The sequence below is a fragment of the Pholis gunnellus genome, assembly GCF_910591455.1.
Source record: "Pholis gunnellus genome assembly, chromosome: 1".
NCBI classification, from domain to species: Eukaryota; Metazoa; Chordata; class Actinopteri; order Perciformes; family Pholidae; genus Pholis; species Pholis gunnellus.
In genome coordinates, this window is record NC_136528.1 from 30,357,451 (window position 1) to 30,375,034 (window position 17,584).

General features: G+C 45.1%; 1 protein-coding gene across 1 annotated transcript in view; it reads left to right on the forward strand.

The window, feature by feature from the left end:
• Positions 1–17,584, forward strand: part of adamtsl3 (ADAMTS-like 3) — a gene marked incomplete at both ends in the record, with an annotated part of 203,791 nt that continues 186,207 nt past the window's right edge. Inside the window, 3 exon segments of the mRNA XM_079161155.1 lie at positions 1–8; positions 913–931; positions 935–1,027. Coding sequence (XP_079017281.1) covers positions 1–8; positions 913–931; positions 935–1,027 — 120 coding nt within the window.

The window sequence follows — 17,584 nt, forward strand, 5'->3', positions numbered from 1 at the left end:
ATGGTGGGGTCAGATTATAACACAGCAATCCATTTTGTCCGGTGGAGGCGTCAGATCGGCTCGGGATCCTGCCGTTACAGATGACATCACACATTATTATGGCTGAATGCCCGAGAGACTAAACTAACTCTCTGGATGCGCTTACGACCTGCTCCTACTCGACGTCTGATTGGATAAAACCTCCCAAGATGTTGCTAAATGCTAATGTTAGCAATGATGATAAGTGGCGCTACGAACTAGACAGGCCCAGGAAGAGTTTTTATCCGCGTAGTCCGAAAGTAGGTTACTCGGTCCGAACAACGAAACGTTTTTTGACAATTTTTGTACGCTATTTCATCATTAAACATACTTCTGAAGATTATTGAGGTGAGACATTAACTGTATAGTTTTTGATTATTAGGAGTTTTAAGAAAATTTGCTCCAACAGTTTGGTTAAGATGCTCCCAAGACCCCGGACCCCGACGACCTCTCTCTGGTTGTCAAAAAAAAAAAAATGCAGTGCCAGACCGTGAAACCGGAGTCTTGACTGAGCTGTGGAACACTAAATCTCTTCTAAAACTCAATTTGATGTATTCTATATATATTTATATATATATATATATATATATATATATATATATATATATATATGTATACTACGGTGTGGTAAATAGACTTGTACTTGTATAACGCTTTTCTAGTCTTTCCGACCTCTCAAAGCGCTTTCACACTACTTGTCATCATTCACACGCTGATGGCAGGCTAAGTGACACTTTGAGCACTATGAGTGGTCGGAGAGACTAGAAAAGCGCGATACAATTACAGTCCATTTACCATTATTCTATGTTTGTGGTCTAATAAGGTGTCACTTTAATATCACAGTCAACAAGTGCAGAAACATTTTAACGTGATGTGTCCACTTCCTGTACACAGGTTGGGGCTCACCCAGCTGTAGAGAGACCCAGACCCGGGGACATTCCTGATGAAGATGGAGTCAATTATCTTTTGGAGGGCTGTTTTCATCTTCTACACGCTTCCCTCTGTCCAGGTACTGAAACTGGAAGGATGGATGGATGGATGGATGGAAAGCTGGATGGATAGATGGATGCACTGGATTTGCTTCTATGTACTGACTGTATGACATGTTAACACCTTCCTGTACGTCAAACAGGAACTCTTATTATATTTGTGTATATTCATTGTAGATTTTTGCTTTTACTACCTGGCTCACGTGGCGTATCATCACAGTCTTTGGTGAATCAAATGAAGACGGACCCGATTAGAGAAACTTTGTCAGGGTTCACACACTGCACACCCAGCCTCTGGCTTCTGTCTGCGGCTGCTGTCAGCTCCGTTGCCTAATTTGATCTCACCAGTCCGAATCAAATGGTTTACACAGGTCAAAAGGCTGCATGGCAGTGTGGGGAGCCTGCTGGAGTCTCTGTGCATGTGCTTTAGCTGGGGTGAATGTCACCTCTTTATATGAAGAACACTGAGCACAGGATTTTCTCTGGCAAATATAGCAGCTCCTTAATCCCCGACAACAGGCCGCTGTGGACCTGGTGTTCTCAATGATCGACCCAGCAAAAACATCTTTATTTGGACGGGGTCTGTTTATAAAGGCACTGAACCCTCTGGAGCAGCAGGAATATGTCCTCCATCTATTTTCAGGGCTGGGACTTGCTATTGTGGTGAGCTGTGAATTGAAGTCTGAAGGTTTGGACAGGGCGTTCCCTGCTCATAAACTCTAGACACAGCCACCTGGAATTTGTGCTTGAAAAAGTTGATTCACCACTTGAAAGAAATAATGGTGTAAAAGTAATTTGGAGCGTTACAACACAAAATATTGGCCCATAGTGATCAAACCCTTATTTAATAAAGTACTCTGTGCCATTAGCAGCAGTTACAGTAATACACAAATACACATATACAAGACCAGTTATGAGTAAACATACGTGAATAAAAGGTGAACCAAATAATGAACTTGAAAAGCACACAGAGAGCGCATCCCTCTGCTAAGGTTCTCCCTTCGTCCATGTTACACCCTTCCACCAAGTTTCATGAAAATACCCTAATCTAATATTAACACAAAACTTGCAAATTTGCAGGATTCTGTGAGCATAAGTTTACATTGCATAACTTTATTATTATTATATTATTATTGTTGTATTGTGTTATTCTATTTGAACTACTGTACAATTCTCATCACTGTCATACCTACAATGTTTTGTTAAAGCCACTATGTGTACAATTTTGAAATGTATGACTTTGGCACAATCTGCGTCACAAAGTTACCTTGAGCCTTGAATGTTTTTAGTGTAGCCCTGAATATGATTTTAATGTGAAGCTCAACCGTACATTTAATGTGTGTGAATGTTTGATTGTCCTGTAAAACATAAACAAATAGAACAAAAGAGCGCCAGGTCCAGGCAAAAACAAAAATATGGGTTTCACCTCGTGGCTCTAAGACAGGGGACTTCCTGAATGCCTCTGGTATGTTACCGAGTCTGACCCAAATACTTCAATGCTTCTACCGTTGCCACGGTAATCGTCGTCTAAATCAGTATTCTAACGTTTCTTTTGTTATATACTGTACATGTATGCATCGCCACCAAAAATGCCCAAAACATTTAATAAGGAATGCTAATTCCACATTATTCCTGATGCATCAACATGTATGTTTAGGAATTATTATGAGCAATTTTCAGACAGATAGCGCTGGTTGTTGTATGAGTGCTGTCCAGGGTGCTGAAACGCAGCGGAGAAGATCGATAGACAGTCTCAACAAAGCCATGTTTTTTATTTTAGGTGTTGGCATAGGCTACAGTATATTTATTTATTCATTTGTTTATAGGTCACATATGAGCAAATTTGTTTTTATGGCCTATTGCTGGAATCTATTCGAGGTGATTATTGCACATTTTATAGCCGTTTTCATTTCAACAGCTTGTGTTCTCATTGTCAGCTCCCCTCCCATTACCGTCTTAATGCACAGGCTTACGGGGGCTCGTGCCCGATGCCTCCACTGATAAAGACACAACGGTAGCAGGGCGTTTTACTCCCACGCAAACCTCTTATCAGCTCTGTGTCTGACTGAGTTCTGTTTCTCCGAGGGTGAGAGGTGATTGACGCTCGTAAACAGAAAGAGTTGAGTGTGTGTAATGGTGCATGTGTGTGTGAGAGGGATTGATACAGTTAGCCTACAGCAGTGCTTCTCAAACCTTTTCTGTCACGCCCCACTTTGGAGGAAGAAAAATGTTCATGCCCCACCGCCCCAACAACATTGTAACAAAATGGTCCATGTTGAACTTTTATTGAAATAACATTTTGTGACACCATATGCTCACACATACCAGGAGAATTTTATTTTAAATATGAGCTTTAAAATGTAGCATTCTGGTGTACGCTGAGAAGAAAATGAAGTGATAAAACATTTACTTTAAGCAAAAAACGAATTTATTATTCAGTTATTAATCAGTATTTCAGCTCTATTATTATTAACCTTTAAAAGTTTGTCATATAAAAACAAAGATAGCAAGAGTAGTGAGAACCATCGCCTGTACAAATAAAGTGATTAGTTTTCATTACTGTATGGCTTCATATTAACTTCTACAGTTACTGTACAGCTGTTAGGATTGTGGCCAATCTTCTATTTGCAATTAATATGCATTCAATCCAGTTCAATTATTTAAATGAAAATGATAATCTACTCTGGCTAAGGTAGCTTATCAAGAGTAAAATAATAGCTGTGATTTAACTGCATGTAGGACTGTTGGGACTGTTTGTACTCTGGCTGTGGTCATCACAGTGAACAGTGTCTGCAGTATGATGAGAGGACAGTGAGCCCTTGTTGCTGTACTTCATCTCCTTGGAGCAGAGGCTGCATTCAGCATACCCTGTCTATCAATGTCTTTAAAACACTGTGACAGCAAGAAGCTGTACTCACGTCTGTTTAGACCTCCACTTTTATCCAGACCCAGCTCCACCTTTATCCAGACCCAGCTCCACCTTTATTCAGACCACCTCCACCTTTATCCAGACCCAGCTCCACCTTTATTCAGGCCCACCTCCACCTTTATCCAGACCCAGCTCCACCTTTATCCAGACCCAGCTCCACCTTTATCCAGGCCCAGCTCCACCTTTATCCAGACCCAGCTCCACCTTTATCCAGACCCAGCTCCACCTTTATCCAGACCCAGCTCCACCTTTATCCAGACCCAGCTCCACCTTTATTCAGGCCCACCTCCACCTTTATCCAGACCCAGCTCCACCTTTATCCAGACCCAGCTCCACCTTTATCCAGGCCCAGCTCCACCTTTATTCAGGCCCACCTCCACCTTTATTCAGACCCAGCTCCACCTTTTATTCAGGCCCACCTCCACCTTTATTCAGACCCAGCTCCACCTTTTATTCAGGCCCACCTCCACCTTTATCCAGACCCAGCTCCACCTTTATTCAGACCCACCTCCACCTTTATCCAGGCCCAGCTCCACCTTTATCCAGACCCAGCTCCACCTTTATTCAGGCCCACCTCCACCTTTATTTAGACCCAGCTCCACCTTTTATTCAGGCCCACCTCCACCTTTATTCAGACCCAGCTCCACCTTTTATTCAGGCCCACCTCCACCTTTATCCAGACCCAGCTCCACCTTTATTCAGACCCACCTCCACCTTTATCCAGGCCCAGCTCCACCTTTATCCAGACCCAGCTCCACCTTTATTCAGGCCCACCTCCACCTTTATCCAGACCCAGCTCCACCTTTATCCAGACCCAGCTCCACCTTTATCCAGACCCAGCTCCACCTTTATTCAGGCCCACCTCCACCTTTATCCAGACCCAGCTCCACCTTTATCCAGACCCAGCTCCACCTTTATCCAGGCCCAGCTCCACCTTTATTCAGGCCCACCTCCACCTTTATTCAGACCCAGCTCCACCTTTTATTCAGGCCCACCTCCACCTTTATTCAGACCCAGCTCCACCTTTTATTCAGGCCCACCTCCACCTTTATCCAGACCCAGCTCCACCTTTATTCAGACCCACCTCCACCTTTATCCAGGCCCAGCTCCACCTTTATCCAGACCCAGCTCCACCTTTATTCAGGCCCACCTCCACCTTTATCCAGGCCCAGCTCCACCTTTATCCAGACCCAGCTCCACCTTTATTCAGGCCCACCTCCACCTTTATCCAGACCCAGCTCCACCTTTATCCAGACCCAGCTCCACCTTTATTCAGGCCCACCTCCACCTTTATCCAGACCCAGCTCCACCTTTATTCAGACCCAGCTCCACCTTTATTCAGACCCACCTCCACCTTTATCCAGACCCAGCTCCACCTTTATCCAGACCCAGCTCCACCTTTATTCAGGCCCACCTCCACCTTTATTTAGACCCAGCTCCACCTTTTATTCAGGCCCACCTCCACCTTTATTCAGACCCAGCTCCACCTTTTATTCAGGCCCACCTCCACCTTTATCCAGACCCAGCTCCACCTTTATTCAGACCCACCTCCACCTTTATCCAGGCCCAGCTCCACCTTTATCCAGACCCAGCTCCACCTTTATTCAGGCCCACCTCCACCTTTATCCAGACCCAGCTCCACCTTTATCCAGACCCAGCTCCACCTTTATTCAGGCCCACCTCCACCTTTATCCAGACCCAGCTCCACCTTTATTCAGACCCAGCTCCACCTTTATTCAGACCCACCTCCACCTTTATCCAGACCCAGCTCCACCTTTATCCAGGCCCAGCTCCACCTTTATCTAGACCCAGCTCCACCTTTATCCAGACCCAGCTCCACCTTTATCCAGACCCAGCTCCACCTTTATTCAGGCCCACCTCCACCTTTATCCAGGCCCAGCTCCACCTTTATCTAGACCCAGCTCCACCTTTATCCAGACCCAGCTCCACCTTTATCCAGACCCAGCTCCACCTTTATTCAGACCCAGCTCCACCTTTATTCAGACCCAGCTCCACCTTTATTCAGACCCACCTCCACCTTTATCCAGACCCAGCTCCACCTTTATTCAGGCCCACCTCCACCTTTATCCAGACCCAGCTCCACCTTTATCCAGACCCAGCTCCACCTTTATTCAGGCCCACCTCCACCTTTATCCAGACCCAGCTCCACCTTTATTCAGACCCAGCTCCACCTTTATTCAGGCTCACCTCCACCTTTATCCAGACCCAGCTCCACCTTTATCCAGACCCAGCTCCACCTTTATTCAGGCCCACCTCCACCTTTATCCAGACCCAGCTCCACCTTTATCCAGACCCAGTTCCACCTTTATTCAGGCCCACCTCCACCTTTATCCAGACCCAGCTCCACCTTTATTCAGACCCAGCTCCACCTTTATTCAGACCCACCTCCACCTTTATCCAGACCCAGCTCCACCTTTATCCAGGCCCAGCTCCACCTTTATCTAGACCCAGCTCCACCTTTATCCAGACCCAGCTCCACCTTTATCCAGACCCAGCTCCACCTTTATTCAGGCCCACCTCCACCTTTATCCAGACCCAGCTCCACCTTTATTCAGACCCAGCTCCACCTTTATTCAGACCCACCTCCACCTTTATCCAGACCCACCTCCACCTTTATTCAGACCCACCTCCACCTTTATCTAGACCCAGCTCCACCTTTATCCAGACCCAGCTCCACCTTTATCCAGACCCAGCTCCACCTTTATTCAGGCCAGCTCCACCTTTATTCAGACCCAGCTCCACCTTTATTCAGACCCAGCTCCACCTTTATTCAGGCCCACCTCCACCTTTATCCAGACCCAGCTCCACCTTTATTCAGACCCACCTCCACCTTTATCCAGGCCCAGCTCCACCTTTATCCAGACCCAGCTCCACCTTTATTCAGGCCCACCTCCACCTTTATCCAGACCCAGCTCCACCTTTATCCAGACCCAGCTCCACCTTTATTCTGGCCCACCTCCACCTTTATCCAGACCCAGCTCCACCTTTATTCAGACCCAGCTCCACCTTTATTCAGACCCACCTCCACCTTTATCCAGACCCAGCTCCACCTTTATCCAGGCCCAGCTCCACCTTTATCTAGACCCAGCTCCACCTTTATCCAGACCCAGCTCCACCTTTATCCAGACCCAGCTCCACCTTTATTCAGGCCCACCTCCACCTTTATCCAGGCCCAGCTCCACCTTTATCTAGACCCAGCTCCACCTTTATCCAGACCCAGCTCCACCTTTATCCAGACCCAGCTCCAACTTTATTCAGACCCAGCTCCACCTTTATTCAGACCCAGCTCCACCTTTATTCAGACCCACCTCCACCTTTATCCAGACCCAGCTCCACCTTTATTCAGGCCCACCTCCACCTTTATCCAGACCCAGCTCCACCTTTATCCAGACCCAGCTCCACCTTTATTCAGGCCCACCTCCACCTTTATCCAGACCCAGCTCCACCTTTATTCAGACCCAGCTCCACCTTTATTCAGGCTCACCTCCACCTTTATCCAGACCCAGCTCCACCTTTATCCAGACCCAGCTCCACCTTTATTCAGGCCCACCTCCACCTTTATCCAGACCCAGCTCCACCTTTATCCAGACCCAGCTCCACCTTTATTCAGGCCCACCTCCACCTTTATCCAGACCCAGCTCCACCTTTATTCAGACCCAGCTCCACCTTTATTCAGACCCACCTCCACCTTTATCCAGACCCAGCTCCACCTTTATCCAGGCCCAGCTCCACCTTTATCTAGACCCAGCTCCACCTTTATCCAGACCCAGCTCCACCTTTATCCAGACCCAGCTCCACCTTTATTCAGGCCCACCTCCACCTTTATCCAGACCCAGCTCCACCTTTATTCAGACCCAGCTCCACCTTTATTCAGACCCAGCTCCACCTTTATTCAGACCCACCTCCACCTTTATCCAGACCCACCTCCACCTTTATTCAGACCCAGCTCCACCTTTATCTAGACCCAGCTCCACCTTTATCCAGACCCAGCTCCACCTTTATCCAGACCCAGCTCCACCTTTATTCAGGCCCAGCTCCACCTTTATTCAGACCCAGCTCCACCTTTATTCAGACCCAGCTCCACCTTTATCCAGACCCAGCTCCACCTTTATTCAGACCCACCTCCACCTTTATCCAGGCCCAGCTCCACCTTTATTCAGGCCCACCTCCACCTTTATCCAGACCCAGCTCCACCTTTATCCAGACCCAGCTCCACCTTTATTCAGGCCCACCTCCACCTTTATCCAGACCCAGCTCCACCTTTATTCAGACCCAGCTCCACCTTTATTCAGACCCACCTCCACCTTTATCCAGACCCAGCTCCACCTTTATCCAGGCCCAGCTCCACCTTTATCTAGACCCAGCTCCACCTTTATCCAGACCCAGCTCCACCTTTATCCAGACCCAGCTCCACCTTTATTCAGGCCCACCTCCACCTTTATCCAGGCCCAGCTCCACCTTTATCTAGACCCAGCTCCACCTTTATCCAGACCCAGCTCCACCTTTATCCAGACCCAGCTCCAACTTTATTCAGACCCAGCTCCACCTTTATTCAGACCCAGCTCCACCTTTATTCAGACCCACCTCCACCTTTATCCAGACCCAGCTCCACCTTTATTCAGGCCCACCTCCACCTTTATCCAGACCCAGCTCCACCTTTATCCAGACCCAGCTCCACCTTTATTCAGACCCAGCTCCACCTTTATTCAGGCTCACCTCCACCTTTATCCAGACCCAGCTCCACCTTTATCCAGACCCAGCTCCACCTTTATTCAGGCCCACCTCCACCTTTATCCAGACCCAGCTCCACCTTTATCCAGACCCAGCTCCACCTTTATTCAGGCCCACCTCCACCTTTATCCAGACCCAGCTCCACCTTTATTCAGACCCAGCTCCACCTTTATTCAGACCCAGCTCCACCTTTATTCAGACCCAGCTCCACCTTTATTCAGACCCACCTCCACCTTTATCCAGACCCAGCTCCACCTTTATTCAGACCCAGCTCCACCTTTATTCAGGCTCACCTCCACCTTTATCCAGACCCAGCTCCACCTTTATCCAGACCCAGCTCCACCTTTATTCAGGCCCACCTCCACCTTTATCCAGACCCAGCTCCACCTTTATCCAGACCCAGCTCCACCTTTATTCAGGCCCACCTCCACCTTTATCCAGACCCAGCTCCACCTTTATTCAGACCCAGCTCCACCTTTATTCAGACCCAGCTCCACCTTTATTCAGACCCAGCTCCACCTTTATTCAGACCCACCTCCACCTTTATCCAGACCCAGCTCCACCTTTATCCAGGCCCAGCTCCACCTTTATTTAGACCCAGCTCCACCTTTATCCAGACCCAGCTCCACCTTTATCCAGACCCAGCTCCACCTTTATTCAGGCCCACCTCCACCTTTATCCAGACCCAGCTCCACCTTTATTCAGACCCAGCTCCACCTTTATTCAGACCCAGCTCCACCTTTATTCAGGCCCACCTCCACCTTTATCCAGACCCAGCTCCACCTTTATTCAGACCCAGCTCCACCTTTATTCAGACCCAGCTCCACCTTTATCCAGACCCACCTCCACCTTTATCCAGACCCAGCTCCACCTTTATCCAGGCCCAGCCCCTGCTTGAGGCTGGCTACCAGCAGCTACTGTCCGGAATTTTTAAACCTAGTGTACCCCCGCTATAGTGTACTACATTTTACTCTACGCATGAATTAGCCTAGCGGCTAGCAGGCTTTGGTCAGCTCTTCTACTCTTACTTGGTTCACTCTGCATCGCGATGCATTTCCACACTTTCACTGTTCTGGTTGCTAAGCTGCTGTAAATATCAGATGAAACTGCAGCTCCTTCTCTGTCCTCATGTTCTGTGTTTTAACCATTATCAGCCTGTTCACTGTTTCCACACCGATCTCCTTACATAATCCATGTCGACACAGCTGTACATGTCCGACCCTACAGAGGGATATGGAGAGATATAAGTTTGCAAAATAAAAAGACAACACAGTGAAGGTTGATGGACAGGTGTTCCACCCTGCCTTCCAATTAGTCAAACACACACACACACACACACACACACACACACCTACACACACACACACACACACACACACACACACACACGGGCCTCTGCCCTTACTCTCCCCTCACTCTGCTACCTGCCAAGCCTTATCGCACACCTGTGGATGAGCTCACATCTGAGTAAAAGGACACCAGTTGTGTGTGTGTGTGTGTGTTTGAGGGATTTCTCCAGTAAGCTCTACATAATTTAACTTGAAAATAGAAAAAGCTGCTGCAGTTGAGTCCGCATGCAGTCGTGTGCTTGCTTTAGTTTTTTGCAATAATTGGATATGACCGCAGCACACTACTGAACATTGGAATGGACTCAACTCGCCAGTCTTCCTGCGTTTTGCATGTTGGTCGGACCCCGCCGGGAGAGATTCAGTAAGACACTCACCATGGCAACAATTCTACTTTATTTCAGACACATGGGTCCATATTACCACCAATAACAAAGTCTCTGCAAAGGTCAGAGAACATTTGGCAAGATGATGTTGTGTTCAGAACAGGCTGAGAGCCCAGGACCACAGGCTACCCCTGCCCACTACTCTGCTTGCAGGCGTCATGTCCTTGGGGAGTAGGACGATCTTTGGGTTAGGAGTGGAGGAGTTTGTCTCATGACAAACAAGAATTAATGTAATTCCAACTCTCTCCTGCTCTTGCTTGCCTGGCGTTGCGCATCAGACTATTTAAATCCGTCCATTCTGCCTGCCCCCAGGGTTCACTTTGGTCGTCGTGCCCTCTGTGTGCATACCACCACACGCAGATGCTGACACAGCATGGACGAAGCTGCATGGTATTCTGTGCTGGCACAGGACCAGGTACCCGGACTCGTTGTGACTGGAGGTTTTGGGATGGCAAACAATAACAATGTTCTGCCAAGCTTACACGTCCCACACGAAGGGTAGCACTCTGGACCATTTCTATTCTCAATTCTCTCCCACCATGCAGCAGGTCAGATCACCGCCGCCATCGTTATGACAGAATCTTATAAAACGGTACGGTGACCAGCCGGGTCAGGCATTGGACTGTCCAATGAGAGGCTGCTGGACTCCTGCACCATCTAATCCTAGTATCTGAGCGCACAGTAAATTAAATTAAATTAAAGTAAATTATGACCGCGAGTTTGAGGAAAGACAGCTTGGGAGGTCGTCGTCGTCTCCTGTCCCACCGCCGTTGTAATGCACAGGCTTACCGGGCTGTGAGGGGATGCTGCGCACAGTAAGACGCAGTGGCAGCAGTTTTTTTTTCTTTCTCCAACACAATTAGAGAATAAAAAACTCTTTCTCCTACTGATGGAAGCTGATGCTCCCGAAGAGAAGGAGGTTCTGTACCTCTCTCTTAGCCTCTCTCTCCGTGTGTCTTTAAGCCTGCATATGCATGCATGTGTGAGAGAGATACAGTTGGCCTACAGTGGCACTTTTTAGTGACACAATTTCTGTAATGTATAGCCTATAGTGCACCCCCGACCACCATTCTAGAGGCTGAAGCAGATCATTTCAGGTTCAGTAGTCAGCCATCCGTACCCTAAAACATCCAGTTAATAGCATAAGATAATAGAAGGCATCAATGTGTTATTCCACTTTTTTTCCATCAAACAGTGTAAAGACAGACTGTGTGCCGAGACACAAAAAAGGGAGAAAAAAGTGATTATTAAAAACGTGAAAACAAATCAATCAATGAATGGTAATGGCAAATGTCCCTGATAGTGTTACATTGTAAACAACAAAGGAACATTAGGCTAACTGTTAGCAGCAGTACGGCAATTCAGTCCTGCTTGGCTAAATAATGGCGCTAACATTGAGTTACATTCTCGCTCTATTCATTAAAAATGAGCATTGGACGAAGGTAAAGTACAACGTTACCCTGATGTGTTCAATTGTAATCTTGTAAAATGTAGTTCTTGGTGAGAACCTTGAGGAGGATCATCAGGGGTTATAGTAGAACAGTATGCTAATGGTGAGGAAGCAGCCTATGTTGAAGTACATGGAGTGTTATATTAGATATTGACAATCATAGAATTTCACTGGTATTGGTATGAACTAGAACATGTAGGTATCGAGACATACCTACTAACAACACAGGTCATATCGGAGTATCATGGGATGATGGAACTTGAAGATTAAACAGTAAAGCTTAATAACTTTATAATGGATATAGGAGTAAAGGGCAGTGTGTGGGTGGACATGGGAAAGATTGCATGTGTGTAGTGCTGCTGGCCCGTCTGTGTGAGTAGGGCTGTCAGGGTGAAGGCATTTGTCCTGTGGGGATAATAATTGGCTCAACATTACGATATTACCTTCTTTTCTTATTATGGGGTGGCCGTGGCTCCTATAATCACTGGTAACCGCTGGCGGTTCAATCCCTGGCTGCTACCGTTCGTGTGCCGAAGTGTCCTTGAGCCAGACAGAACCCTAAGTAGCTCCCCGGACACTACTCAGCAGCCCACTGCTCCTAAAATTTGCTTAAGATGGTCCAAATACAGAGGTGAAATTTCATGTATGTAATATAAATGCCGATTATAATAAAGTTTATAAGTTTAATTATTATAGGAGAAGCATCCAACTTCAGCATGTCCAAAGGTGGGTAGTAAAGGTCAGTGTTTTATTGAAATCTATTTATAATGACTTACTTATATTGTACACGATAGAGCCTTCTTTACTTTGCTTTTCCTATTTTAGCCAAGAAATATCTAAACATGCTTAAATTTGTGAAAAGTCTGTGATATGTCCGTTCACGGTTGAGCACAGAGAACCAGTCAGAGCTCCTCTGGGAGGACAGGATGGTGTGCAGGTGTAATCATTGAGTCACTGAGGTCTGTCAGTAGTGTTTGATGCTGGTCAGCTAGGAGTTAAATCCATTGCACTGACTTTGTGCGCTAAATTGAGAAGTGAAGGAATGTTTTGGGTGCAGTGGACAAAAGTGGTGTGATTGGGTGTAGATGAGACGATGGTGGTGGTGGAGGGTTAGGGTGCACGCTTGGCTGGCCGCGTGGATTATCACAAGCTGATGTGGGATCAGAATCACGCCTGATTGCCTTTTATTGTCCGGGTGTTTTTCCAGACGTGCTGCAAGATTTAGAGCTTTAGAGTTTGGTTTTCATTGACCTCTTTTTTTTGTCACGTTGTTTTGTAACAAAAAATACAATGGTGGGGGAATGCCTCAGAAGAAGACAAAGCTTGTTTGTTGGCATTATCGCACAAAACAGGAGGGGAGCAGAGACATGCGGGACAGGGGAGTGGTAGAGGAGTGAAACAGTCAGAGGAGTAGCGACAAAGTGAGAGCTACACTGCTTATTTCCTGTTGGCCTTCCTGGTGCCAGCCTCTTCCTGTCATCCTTCAGCCTTACAGCTGTTCAAACACAATCTATCGACAGCACCAGCTCGGCCTTTTCCCGTCTCAACCCACCCAGCCAGAATCCCTCACCAGCACCAGCTTCCTCCTCCCCCTACTCACAAACAACAACCGGACGAAATCTCCAAGCTTTTCCTTTCACCCTCTTCTGAAAACAGCATTGTCCGTGATGCCAACAGTCTATGAGGTATGGCTTCGAGGAATGCAGTTTGCGTTGCCATTGTGTGTAGAAATGATGACAGAGGTGGTGAAATTGCAGAGAGCGGCCAGGGACTAGAAGGAAAAGGGCATGGAGAGAAAGACAGTATGCCACCAGAGCAAGGAAAGCTATATCTCTCTGGTGACATGCTTTTTTTAAGGTTGCATAACATGCTTAGAATGTGTTCTATAATTTCATGAAAGAATCCAGTCTGCTTCGAAAGAACTGCTTCTCGGATGGTCGAATATTACTATTCCTGTCCCTATTGATGTAAACAACAGACTGCAACACTATGAGTGCCCCCAAGGAGAGACTGTCTGAAAGTGTGGGCTCTTATCCCAATAATACCCCCCCCCCCCCCCCAGCATTAGGTAATATGTAATGAGGTCCTTATAAATAAGATGCCTATTAACAATATGTGTTTATAAGACTATATGTGTGTTAATTAAGTGTTAAGTATTGCATCATTAACAATGTTTTTTGTAGGATTGCGAGACATTGACAAGAAACTTGTTAACATTTTATAGACTGCTTAAGAATTTTAATTAATAAAAGACAAGTTTATTGTCATAAGAAATTAATTGAAGAAAGAAATAATTGTTATAATAGCATTATAAAAACCTTTATTGAGTTTAACTAACTGACCTATTGTGCCATTGTTACAACATTTTTTCGTTGCTTTATATGATTAATACATCATTTATTATGGATTTTATTTGTGCACTTATTAACAGTTAACTATGCTTTTTGTAGCAATTACAAAACAATGTGGTTTTCAGAATATCTTTTATAACACACAATTATGCTCAATGTTATTGTTATAATCCAACAATATTAATAATGTTTATCATGCTATTATTAGCACTGTTAATGTGTTATTGTCCAACTATTTCAGAGCCTTCACACCCACACGTCATATCTTATACTTTCAACAAGTGTAGAAATAGAAAATGAGATATTGTGGTTTAACAAGCAGCCACCCACACGTGGGAGAGGGAGGTATTTACTGGACATCAACAGACAGCTTAGCCCTCCAGCAGTCCCCTCCTCATAGTGACACCACAAGGACACAAAGCAGACACAACATGTGAATTAGTCAATGTTATGGTATTTTTTGTCACATGTGCACTATAAACTCTTTCCATCTACTCGGCTTCCCGGTTAAACAGAGCCAAATAAGTCAAGTTGGAGGACGAGTGCACATTATGAACACCCCCCATCGCTGTGCCAGGAATCCCAGGGTAGGAAAGGCTAATGAGAACTAAACTGTGTGTGATCCCAGCCTGTTGAGATGGCTCTTATCGTGGGTGTACATCAGGGACAGCATCGCGGCACTGCTTGAGCCTTGAATGTATTTTATTGTATTGTTGTTGGGGATCTTTCATTCCCCTCTAGTGGAAAAAGAAGGCCTGGGCCTGTGCTTTGGTAGATTTTTCTGTGAACTTTGACAAATTGTGTCCATTAGATCCTCACAGGCAATAGCATGAAGCCAGGAACAGGCTTTCAGTGTCAATCATCCGCCCCCTAGTCCTCCACACTTTCAGGCAGCTCTGTTCAAAGGGAACCCAAACCCAGACGAGAAACGATTGAGATATCCATCTGGAATAATATCATTTTGACCATGTGGCCTGCTGAGTAGGCCCAAACCGCTGCTGTTATCAGCGTTGTCATTATTTATTCACAGCTTGGTTCATGTGTATTATTCAGTTGTGGATTGGAATCCTTTTACGTCTTTCTGGTGGATTGGAGTTCTAGTTTGTTATTATTTGAGCCCTTGTCATCACCTCCTTCCTCCCCCTGTTCTCTCCTTCCTTCCTGGCCGGTAACAAGAGCTGGTTCATGTGTGGCTTTATTAAGTTTCATTTGCCATTAACTTGTTAACCTGTAATGTCCCCTGACCGCCCTCTGCTCCGCTGCCTCGGGTTTATACCTCCTACAGGAGCAACGAGTAAGCAGCTGCTGGTAATTGCTGTGTTACAGATAAATCACTGGGATGCATGAATGTCTTTAAGTAACAGTGGAAGCTCTGTAGAGAAGCAAAATAAGGTTTAATTAAATGCACGTGGAAGAGGGAGAGGTTGGTCCGAGTCATTGTGGTGATATTTCTTTCTTTCTTCACTCTTTTCTACATGTTGTTAGGACATCGGCCCACACTGATCGCCCACTAACCCAACCATCCATTAGCTTTTTAGCTAAAAAAAACACCCAAATAAATCCCCAAATAGTTCATTTTCATGTATCAGCGCCCACTTTCATCAAGTCTAGAAAGTGTAACTCATACAATAGAACTCGGTGTGTTATCATTACGATAATGATAATAATTATTATGAACTGAAAGTCAGATTTAATTTATCACAGAATGAGAGTAAAGCCTCAGTAATATTTTTCTGCAAGGACAATCAGCTCATGACAATACATCTTTTTAACTCTTATAAAAAAGTTTTAAAATGTTGGATGTGCACAGACAGGTGGAAACCCAGTTCAATTTCAGTTTTTCAGTTTCCCATTACACATAACGGCCTTTTAACAAGTTTATTAACCGGTGGGCAAATTCCTCACCATAGCATCCCTACTGCCTGCTTGTTATCTGCAAAACAGTCAGATTCCTTGTATAACATAACCCAACATAACATATTAATCCAATAAAGATCCTTAATCTGATTGAGGCTGACAAAGATATCAATACTTTAATAAATAATTTTTTTAAAAAATAAATAATAAATTATAGTTTTTTTGTCATTTTGGGGTCGAACTTGAACGAGACCAAAATTATAATTTTAGAGATTATATAAAAGGTGCACAATATGACATTATACCATGAGTCAGATTGAGATTTTGACATACCATTTCTACAAATATAGCCATCATAAAATATCTGATTTTATTAGACCATTCGATGAGCACTTTGATGACGACTTCATGTCTGTATTGGATTATGTTGTGAATTTGTACCTGTTGTATCATTTTAGCAATGATGTGTAAATGTGACTTTTTTGTTGTCGTTCCCCCTCCCCCGAAGAGGATGTCAATTACACAATATGTTGTTTTAATAAGCAAACTACACTCACATTGTAACATAACTTTACACAAAAAAACAAATACAACATTTTTTAAACGTTGTAATAAACTACACAGAACTATAATAAAGTAGTGTGTCCTGTTGGCACCATTTGCCTCTCATTATTGTGAATGTTTTGATATTTCGATACTACTGCACTTTCTTGTTATGTATTGATACTCAAATTCCCCCCAAATTTTGAGGCTTTAAATTTTTTCTAAGATCCAATTTCTCTAGTTCTACAACTTTTTTTGTTTATCTCTTGCTCACACACACACACACACACACACGCACAGATCCGCATCCAGCTCAGGATCAATGTCAGCTCTGGTATTTCAGCTAAAGGTGAGAAGTGAAAAGATCACCGTGTTGCAAGAAATGGCTGAGCCCTATTAAAGTGTGCACCCCCCTGAAGAAACAAGCTGCAGCTAAACAGTGTAGCCCACGATCTCTGTATTTTAGACGGAGACACAACAATGTGGTTCTCTATAAGCTCTGCAAAGTGGAAATGTCTTATCAGAGCACAACGAACCGAAAGCGAGAGCATCGGAGCGCTTTGTCAAGACGGTGTGCTGTGTACTTTTGGTCCCTACCAAAGCGTGATCTTTGAGGATTATCAACACGCCAAACGTGTTTCTGTTGGTCGTCTTCACTTCGAATTGATTTTCTAAATGTTTCTTCATCACCGCCAATTTAAAAGTAATTTCTGCACCACTGCTGTTATGGTAACGTCACAATACACCATGCGTCATCTGTTTTATATTTTCCTTAACGGCCATGTACGAGTGAGAAACTGGCTAGCTAAAGTTACACACTGTTACAGTCTGTGACTGTTACAATCTGTAAATGGTTTCAGTTATTTTATCCCTTGCTCCACACTGATGCAAAATACATTTCATTATCTTAACTGCATATTGCACCAGTGATGAAATCTTTCCATGTCATAACCAATTGAAGAT